The sequence below is a fragment of the Crocodylus porosus genome, unplaced genomic scaffold, assembly GCF_001723895.1.
Source record: "Crocodylus porosus isolate Cpor-Errol unplaced genomic scaffold, CroPor_comp1, whole genome shotgun sequence".
NCBI classification, from domain to species: Eukaryota; Metazoa; Chordata; order Crocodylia; family Crocodylidae; genus Crocodylus; species Crocodylus porosus.
The window spans coordinates 34,179,361-34,189,663 of record NW_017728951.1 but is presented as its reverse complement, the minus strand read 5'-3'; the positions used below and the strand labels follow the sequence as shown (position 1 = coordinate 34,189,663).

The 10,303-nt window shown below is 45.6% G+C and overlaps 2 protein-coding genes across 2 annotated transcripts in view; one reads left to right on the top strand and one right to left on the bottom strand.

The window, feature by feature from the left end:
- The window catches only part of CUNH10orf71 (chromosome unknown C10orf71 homolog), a 34,103-nt gene extending 28,333 nt beyond the window's left edge, over window positions 1-5,770 (top strand). Inside the window, exon 3 of the mRNA XM_019555640.1 lies at window positions 531-5,770. Within this exon, the coding sequence (XP_019411185.1) occupies window positions 707-5,308 (4,602 nt within the window). The 5' untranslated portion in view covers window positions 531-706 and the 3' untranslated portion in view covers window positions 5,309-5,770. The remainder of the gene's footprint in view (window positions 1-530) is intronic.
- DRGX (dorsal root ganglia homeobox) overlaps window positions 1-10,303 on the bottom strand; it is a 107,459-nt gene that overhangs the window by 13,292 nt on the left and 83,864 nt on the right. The window lies entirely within an intron of this gene.

Here is a 10,303-nt window from a genome sequence, read left to right as displayed (position 1 = left end):
ATCAGCCCTGGGATAAATCTGATGCCTCTTTTTATATTTATTCTTACTGTGCCAGCACCCATAAAAACTGCAACTCCCCTGTCCTCACTTGAATGTTACCACTAGTTAGCTGTCCTGTTTTAACTAACATTTAGTAAAAACAAACCTTTCTTCCTAGTGAAGTTAAGGATATGGTCTGTTTCTTTCTCCCATATAAAAGTTTAGGCCCCCATTCAGAAAAACATTTAAATATGTGTCTAAGCATATGTTTAAACCTTATTGAGATCAATGGTCATAAGCACACAGTTAAGTATTTTCTTGAAGTAAAGCCACTGTTATTCCCAATTGGCACTGTCCATTGATTGCATTGTTCACTGAGACCTACTTTAACTAATTGCCTAAAAACTGGTTTAATACTTGCTTTTTGGTTCCTGGGCTTTTGATCAGATTAAATTAGGCACTAATCGGAAAAATTGGAAGATGCTGAAAATGTGTAGCAGAAGTACTGTATAGTATGATCACTTATATATTTGTGTCTGTTCATTTTGCAGACAAGAAAGTTTCAGTCTGTGATTCTGTAAGGTGAATGAATGTAAAGCAACACCTCTTGGAAGAAGAACTTGATGACAACAAGAGGCAAACAGTTGGGAACATCCAACGGAATTGTCTATCTGTTCAACGTACAAAATTAATGCTTCAGATAATTTATTCATGACTCAAAAAAACAATGCAAGGAAATAAAAAACACACGGAGGGGCATAGTGACTCCTCTAGTATTGGGAGTCTCTTGGATGATACAGACAGAGAGGTGTGCAGCCTCACAGACCGAGCCTTCAAGAGTTTGTGTGTGGCAGAGCTTGATGCTTCATACAATGAATCATCTCTCATCACATCTCCTAGCATCACCAACCAGTTCTCAAGTAAATTTCACCAAGCAACACTAAACCATGCCATCAAAAAAAGCAACCTCTGCAGTAAGTTCACATCCAAAGCCAATGAGCATGCAGTATGGGCTTCCACATTCCAGCAGTTACCAAAATGTATTCAAGAAGAGAAAAAGGTTGCTAAAAATAGCACCCCAAGCATGGTAAAGAAAAATCTGAATTTACAAGCTTCTGGGCTGAGGAACAATAAACCTGTTTCAAAGGTGTCATCTTTAATAAAGACATTTGATAAGGCTGAAAACCGAGGTTCAGAAAGTGCATTGCTAGCAGTCAGACAGCCAGTTAAAAATCTCTCTCAAAAATGTAAAGTAAATCAGGGGAATGATTTGGCTTTCTGGGATGATAAAACAGTTTTCAACTTTCAGAAGGGACTTTCTGAATTTTCTGGTGCACATCAAGAGAACCACTGGCTCAGTGGTAAGCGTGAGTTACAGAAAATGCATAACAAAATGGACTTGGATTTGGGTGATCCTGATGGTTATCACCCTTCACTGATGGAGGCTTCACACAGATCTAAGTTGAATCTCTCCAGCTCTTCTAGAAGGACTGTTAAAAACACAAGTGTGAAAGCTACTGAGTCAGCAAAAAAAGGAAACTTTCTTCACAGTGAAAACAGTGCTTTTGAATCATGGAAGGCCCATCATAAAAAACTGACTGAAAAGGAAGAAATAGCAGATATTATACCAAAAAGAGAGGGTCTTGGCCACATTGAGGAAATACCACTGATTAAAGGATCCCCTGCACCTGAGCACAACTTACTGCCAAGCAAAGACAGAGTTGTGAGAATTCAGGAGAAAGATTTCCTAATGGATCTATCGTCACCGGCATCTGAATTCACTGTATCCATTTCACCAGTATCTCTACACCAGGGCAATGTCCCATCATTACCTGTACCCCAGGTCCCTGTTCCTCTAGAAGCTGATTTTCAAGTTCCTGTGATGACAGCCCCTGTACCTAAGGTGCTTGTTTCATCTGCACCTGTATCCCAAGCCCCTCCTCTTTCAGCATCCATGTCCCAGGCTCCCACTCCACCCCCATCTGTGTCCCAAGCCCTTCCTCTTCCCATGTCCCAGGCCCACACTTCACCCTCATCAGCGCCACAAGTCACTTTCATTCAGGAGAAGGCCAACCCTGAACTGGATATTTGTCCACCATGGAGGAAGAAGCGGGCTACCAGAGGGGCAGTAGAGAAGAAACAGATATTAAATGAGCAGTTAAAGCCCAACAATGAAGAATCCTCTTTGCATAAAAAGCCAGGTACTGCAATGGCTGACACAAAAGCAGAAGAAAAGCAGGTAAATTCACCTGATTCTATTAACCCTTCTTTTAACATAACAAAACTTTTAACACCGATCATACCAACAAAGCAAGAGTCAGAGGCATTAGAAAATCAGCCAATGTTTATCACACCACTCATAACTGATTTTGCTGCAGCAAGAGAGCAGGAGGGAACTGGATTTAATGATTATCGTTCTCGAGATAATTACAAATCCAAAGCATCAGGTTTATTATTCAACTTGAAGGATGTTCGAAAACGTGTTAAAAGCACTTATAGTCCATCTCCTCTCCTAAGAGCCCTTGACGAGAAAAATAAAACTAAAGAAAATATAAAACAAAAGACTGTAAAAATGAATGCCGAACTTTCTCCTTTGCTAGAAGAAAGTAACAAAAAGATTTTAGAGAAGGATGATTTAAGTTGTAGACTTCCTGTACCATCTAATACAGGTTATGAAAGGCACAATAAAATCAATTTAAATGAATACGTCACAGATAATTACCTGACTTTAAGTTCTCCAGAGGCAATAGCAGATCCTTTGCTTCACAAAAAAGAAGACAGTTTTCAACAGGATGACTCAAAAAACAAAGACCTAGTTAAAGAGACTGAGAATAATGAAAATGTCCCCACGTTGAGCCACCTACCAAATGGGCCAGGGTTAGGGGAGAGACTGTGCAATTCTCTACTGAAACCCAACAGTAGAGACAACGTAGATTCAAAAGTTTCACCACAAATACAAATCCAGTCTTCCAGTTTACAAGGTCTTCAAAGTGAAAAGGAGTCTGAAAACAAGAATGTAACATTTGACTCCAGAACAGCCCCGAACCATCTTTCGCCAGCAGAAGATGTTCCTTACAGTGACAATCAAACCAGCACAGCAGCAACTGGCAATGAAAATAAAGGCAAAGCGAGCACTAGTTCTTCTGAGCAATCTTTTGTGTCAACAGTGGAACAACCAGTTCAGGAGGAGTCTTTTTCATTAATTCAGCTGTTTCGGAAGGCATGCCTTCAAGAGAGCCAGAGGAATATGAGTGAAACCAATGCAGCTGATGAGCAAATTAAAAGAGAGAAAGAGAAAGTAGTAGGAAAGGATGAATTACAATATTATGCTTTTATCAATTCTGAAGTTAACGCAGAAGAGAGGAGTGAAGGAAAGGTAGCTTGTAATGAAAGTGAAAGCATGATGAAAGAGGGATCGATGAGAGAGAAAAGGGAAGAGGCCAGTGGTATGGACTCTGCATCAGAAAGCAAAAAGGATGCTTCCAGCCCCAAATCAGATGAATCGCTAACATCACCTTCCAACCAGACCAAACCCAACCTGTTTCTGATTAAAGACAACACATTTAAGTCATCCCCTGTGATAAAGGCAGTCAAACTGCCACTGCTTAGGTCCTTGTCCTTAGAAGATACAGTGAGTAGTAGTTACAAGGAAATGGAAAATAGATTTGCACAAGCAGATAATGAAAAGCATGTCAAAGATGCACTTAGATTTCATGAGGTTGACTGGTCCATGTCAAGAAACACAAGGCACCAGAATACAGGAAAAACTGCAATAAGCAGAAACAGCAGTGCCAGTGAATTTAGATCACTTTCAGCAGGCATGAGCTTTCAAGGTGAAGATGATGCCAAGCTGATACAGCAGCCCAGCCTTTCAGAAGACGTAGACAGTATTTCGTTAAGGGAGTGGAAGGAAGAGGATGAAAATACTAGCCCGCCTCATGCTTTATTAAATAAAGTAGGAAAAATTCATGAGGGGAACATTCAGAGAGACAAAGAGAAACCCAAGATGGGCAAGAAGAAGCAGAGTTTGACACAGTCAAAACTAGGAGACAGCCAGGCACAATATAGGCCAGGCTCTCCATCAGAAGAGAAGACGCATTATTTTAAGAACCATCTTCCGTCTGACCGTAGAGGTGGGTCTTGTGCAAAACAGATAATCACCAGAGAAAGTTCTTCTGCATCAGGCTCTATGTTAGAGGTCCACACTTGTTCTCCTGTACACAATGAAACTTCACCAGACATCATACACTTGGAGGGAACACCTGTATTGCTGGATGATTTTGCTAGTTCTGTTGTGACGAGCCCAAAGTCAGACAGCGCTAAGTACTCTGTTTCAAGCACGCTGTTAGAGAAACCTGCAAGTTCCAGTGTCAGAAGTACAGAGGACACTCAAAGTAGAATTTGTAATGTGGTAACAAAACACAAAGATGATATTTCTGCAGAGGAGATACTTGCTTCGACCAAAAGAAGTCTGCTTGCTGAGGACCCCAACTATTGTACAGCAACAAATGAGAGATCGCGGTTCATGGGCTGTATGGAGAAAACAGCTGGCAAGCCACCTGCTGTGCCACCAAAAACTGAAAAGGCTCTGAGACGAGCAAAAAAGCTGGCCAGCAGGAGGAAGAAAATAGAGGATCAGCAGAAGAAACTTCACACGGACACTCTTGTGAGAGAGCCATCCCATGCTGGACAGATTTCATTGTCCCCCTTACCCATGATCTGTTCTCTGCCCTCTCCTGTCCCCCACTCAACTCTTACTGCTTCAGATTCTCGGATGACACGGTTCAGAGGGGCCCCATCAGTAAGCCCCACACCCTCTTTGCCTACACCTCAACGTAAACTCCTTCAGGACCCTGAATCAGGGCAGTACTATGTTTTTGATTTACCAGCTGAACTTCGTTTAAAGACCTTTTATGATCCAGAAACTGGCAACTACATCCAAGTATCGATCTCTGCCTCCGAAAGGAATTTCTGCCAAACACCCTCTTCAGAAATGTTGAATTCTCCTCCTGAACTGTGTCCTAGAGTGCTACCTTTGCAAGTTTCATCAGTGGTAGCCCTAAGATCTCCTTCCCAGCTCTCTGCACCTGCATGGCTAATGCAGGAAGAACCAAGAGCACCGGCAGAACCAGCTGAAGATTGGCAACAAGACTGCCACTATGCTGAATCTCTAGAGAATCAGCCATATATTGAACCTGTTTCTGAGTCTCACAGTCATGATACCGATGAAACTCAGATTAGTTTGGAAAGGGACATGAATCGAACCACAAACATGGAGATCATTTCAATCAACGATATAGATGATTTTGCTGTTGAAGAAATTTCTTGAGAACTAAAATTGCAACATTATTTTAAAGATACACACACACACACATTGGGACAGACACAGGCACACACCAGTCTGATGATTGTAAACACTAAAGATTTGAATCTCATTCCTGATTTGGGTGAGAAGGAAAATAAAAGCCATGCCATCTTGAAAGAGGTGGTCACTGAAGAAATTGACTGCTAGGGTAAACCACAAATTACCTGTAAGATAAAGGGCAATGCTGAGAAACATAATCTGTCGGTATGAAGTCAATTGCTGCTGCTTCTGCTGCTGCTACAAGGGTGATAAAGATTGCCAAGGTGAACATTTCTCTTGCACAGGGATGGTGCTGGGGGAGAGGCTGGGGGACTATAGCCACCCCAACATTCACCTTAGCTCCCCTGTAGCCACCTCTCCCAGCGCCACCCCAGCCCCACCTCCCCCCTGGGCCACCAGTTACTGCCCTGCACAGCTGAGCTCACCCCACACACACCTGCAGAAGCTCACCGCCTCACCCCAGCCTGCTCAGCCTGCCCTCCCCCCGCAGGGAAGAGGCTGGTGCTGCCCCTGGTCCTGCATGATACATGATAGAGCATAAAAGACCTGTGACTATAATAGATGGCATCTTAATTTAAGATTCCTCATTGTGTCTGTCTTGGAACCACGCTTACAGAGAGAAAATATATGATTATGTATGTGAGAGATACCAGACTGAGATTGACTTATTTGCATATGCTGGCAAACCAGACTTCAGTGTGTGTATTATTGTATACTGGCTATACAATACAGCCCCTGCCTTGAAAGCAAAGCAAATATTGGAATGTAAATGCAGCAGCTCTAGTCCCCTGATATACTTGTGCAGTACCCAGTACAGTACTGCTAAAGTTTTAAGTTTGCTGAGAACTTCTGTATAGTCATCCCCAGCATTAGAGATTTATTTATAAAGCAACACTAAACCTTCACTGTAGTTTGAAGTGTGGCCTGGAAATACTCTTCCAAGGAATGACTTTGAATGACATTCAGTTGCAGTATTTTTATTAGGATGGAAAGATTTCTGAACATTATATTTTAGATACTTTTCTTTTTTTTGTCAAGCTCTAGTGAAACACAAAGCTGACTTTTAACAGGCAAAAAAGAAAAAAAGTCTCAGTTCTCCCTTATTTTGGAATGGTCCATTCTGTGGTTTGAAAAAAAATATATAAAAACCCACCAAAAATAGTAAGAAGAAAATGGATTTTAGTTATCACTTTTTTTTTTTTTGAAAGATCTGTATCAAATTTGAACCACCTTTGCCTAGTGCTCCATCTTATCTTCATGCACCTTGCCAGAAAGCTGCAGAAGAAGTCCATGGTGACAAGATGGTATAAATACAAAACAGTATGTCTGCTTATAAATATATGTATTTGGTGCATTGGCTTCTTTTATTCCTCTTCTTTTACTTATTATTTTCATTTTGTCCTCCGCAAAGAAAGCGTAAATGTAAAAAATCTAGGAAAGAAAAGTACTCAGGCTGTGGTTGTGGTTCTCCTCTTCCCACTAGCATAACTGGGGGTGGGCAAGCAGGATACTTGCCCCAGGTGTTGATTTAGAGGGGGTAGAATTTAGATGGAGGAGCCAGTGTGTCAGTGGTGGCAGTAGCAAAAGCCATCAGCACGCAGGGAGACTGTATGGCAGTGGCAACATGCAGGGTCATTGAGTTTCCAGTCAGATGCTCTCCTGCTCAGCACAACCTCCCCCACCTCCCCTCAACAAATTTGCTACTTAGTACACCTCTGCCTCATCCATCATTTTTTCTCTAAGGGCACATACAGATATTACACTTAGATCAGTCTGAGTGAATATAGATCGATCTAAACTTGTAACCGTACAGAAGCTGGATGCATATAGACCAGTCTAAAATGATGCAAACAGTCTAAGCCCTGGTGCAAGGTACACTCAGTTCAGATTAGACAGATGGATCAAACTTCTGTACTTAGTGAGTCAAGTTAGATCACTAACCTACAGCATCCTACCCTGCCTTGTAGCTTCTCACAGGCAGGGACACTAGCAGTTGGTCCAGGGCTGCTCCTGGGCTCTCCCATCACCAAGCAAGTACAGCCCCTGTCCTCAGCCCTGCCTCATGCCTCCAACCATCTGTCAGCTGCAGGCAGGCAGCGGGGGGAAGGAAGGCATCTGTATCCCTGCATGAGCCCCAGGACCTGGGTACCTGAGTCTCTGGGCCATACCTCTTCACCCCCAACACACTGTCATGAAGCACCCGACAATGTAATGCGAACCCAACACAGAGCCTGGGAGAACCCCCACACTCAGGCATGCCCCCATGGACCTTGACCCTGGCACCCACACACCACCTCTCAGAGGCCAGAGCCAGGCGCCCTGCAACCAGGCCCCAGCATAGAGACCACCCCCGCTTGACCAGGAGCTGGTGTGGATGGCCTGCATCTGGTGTGTTGGAAGTGGGGGGAGGGGGCAGTACATCAGCACTGGATCTGCATGGAAGCAACCCTGTGACCTTGGTGGCTCAGTCACTTCTGGCAGTTACCTGAGCCATGTGAACCTGGGTTTTTTGGCCAACAGCTACAGGATCCTGAAGTACTAGGGGTGTGGAGGGAAGGCACTGAGCATCCAAGATGGGGCAAGCAGGCAGACACCCCTGAAAACTTCAGCATCAAGTGGGCTGTGACCAGCTGTCTCAGTGTTGCAGGTAGAGGACATTGGAAATTTCTAGGCTGGGGTATGGGGTGTTACCAGAATCACAGGGCATCTGTTGGAAGCCCCTGGAAAATTTGAGGTCATGGTGGGGTGGCCTGGCCAGTGGAGCTCTGGTTACTCAAGCAGGGGCCACACCCAGCTAGACTGCGGGAGAGCCATGCACCAGGACCCACACCTACATGCACACATCATTCTTACCATCCATACACCTTTCTGTCCATCCATCCACCCCCTCACAGACAGACCCTCCAAGACCCTGTGGACCATGGAAGAACCTGTCCTGTCCTACTTTGCTATCCAATACTGGTTGCACAACTGGAACTATTGGGAGATAAGGGATCCCAGTGACATCTGGAGTAAGGAGGAGGCCCAACACCAGCTGCACTGCACAAAGGGCACCTCAACATGGATGTGTTCCATTGCATTGCCCAACAGCCACAAGCATGGGGCCAGAACAGAGACTGGGTGCAGTGCCAGGCCAAGACAAAATGGATGATCTCATTCAAGTGCATGCATGACATCAACAAAAAGTCCAGGGGCAGGAGGCAGAGCATGCCATTCTATGAGCAGCTGTTCTGCTTCTTCACCATGGACAAGGCCATCACCACCCCACACACTGATGGCACCACCAGGGGATATGAGGAGCCACTGGCAGGGACTCCACCAGAGGAAGATATGCAGGAAGTCCCCAGGACAATGGAACCGTTGGGTGCCCAGAAGCATGTCCCCAGGGCCCACAGGGCACAAGGCCTGGCTTGATGGTGCTGGTCATTGCAGGATCTGAGATCAGAGCTGCACCTGCAGCTGGACCTGAGCTGTCTTGATATCTTCTTAGGCAATGTTGAGAGCGTGGAGCATGATGCACCAGAGCAGGGGGAAAGCTCCAGTACCACAGATGTCACCACCAAGGACCTGGACTGCAAGCCTATACCTTCCACTTCACAGGAGCAGCCCCCCCCCACCCCTGGTCCTTGACCCCACAGACTGCAGCCAAGCACATTGCCCCTAGGATACCATTCAGGACAACTGCCAGAGCTGTTCCATTCCCACTCTTCTGACATCTTCTCGCTGCCCTCCTTCTAGATGCACAGAGTGTCTTCCAGCTTCCCCAACTACTAGTATAGTGGTTGCTGCTACAACTTGACCCACAGCACCCACATCCAGCCCTCCCCCAACTTCTGGAGAAGACTTTGGCAATGACTGAAGACATTGTGCTGCCTGGGATGGTACAGCTCTACCCCACTCCATGCAGCCATAATGGGGACCCAGGCACCGGGCAGGGGGGAAGAATGTGAAGCCCCTGGTGGGAAGGATGGGGAAGTGGAGTAGGTGGGCCATGCCCACAGCTAGAGGCTTTAGGCTGTTGGGTATTAACATGTCACTACCTGCCTAGCTCCACTGGCATTACCTGGAGTGGTCAGTCTCTGCCCACTCCAGGGATAGTCCAAGTCCCTATGGGACCCCTCTGATGGAGTAGAGTAGGTGCCTGCCACATTTCCTGGAGAGGGATGCAGGCCCTCCCTCCTCAGCAACTTGTCCCAGCACCACTGCAGGGCCTGCTGCCCACCTGGGACCCCAGTGTGCTGTGCTGAGTGGGGATCAGTCATGTGTCTCTAGCCTCCCTGTGCCATGCATGCATAACATGCCATGTCTAGCCTGCGTGCCAAGACTCTTCTGCCCAAATTTCATGAAGGATCTCCCCCTCATCTCACAGATGTTGTGGAGGATGCATGTGACAATGATGAGACGTGGCAGATTCTCCTCCTCCACCTTAAGGTGCATACTGAGAGCCCGCTAGCCTGGCTTGAGGCAGCTGAAGGTGCACTCCACAGTGATGTGGCACCTTCTGCAGGCAATAGTTGAAGTGCTCCTTTCAGAAGTCTAGCTACCCTCTGTAGGGCTTTATGAGCCAGGACATGCAGGAGTAAACCAGGTCCCCAGTGATGAGAGGAAGCATGATGGTGGTGATAATGACACACTGGGGACTCCAGGAATGTGTTATTTGTTTTATTTCCATTGAAAATTTTCAGGAAAATACAAAAACAAGCAGTGGGGTCCCCCAAGGCTCTGTCCTTGGACCCATATTGTTCAACATCTTTATTAATGATGTGGACATTGGAGTCAGGAGCAGACTGGCCAAGTTCGCCGATGACATCAAACTTTGGGGCAAAGCATCCACACCAGAAGACAGGCAGGTGATCCAGGCTGACCTGGAAAGGCTCAGCAAATGGGCAGATGAGAACCTGATGGTGGTTAACACTGAAAAATGCAAGGTTCTCCGCCTTGGGAAGAAAAACCTGCAGC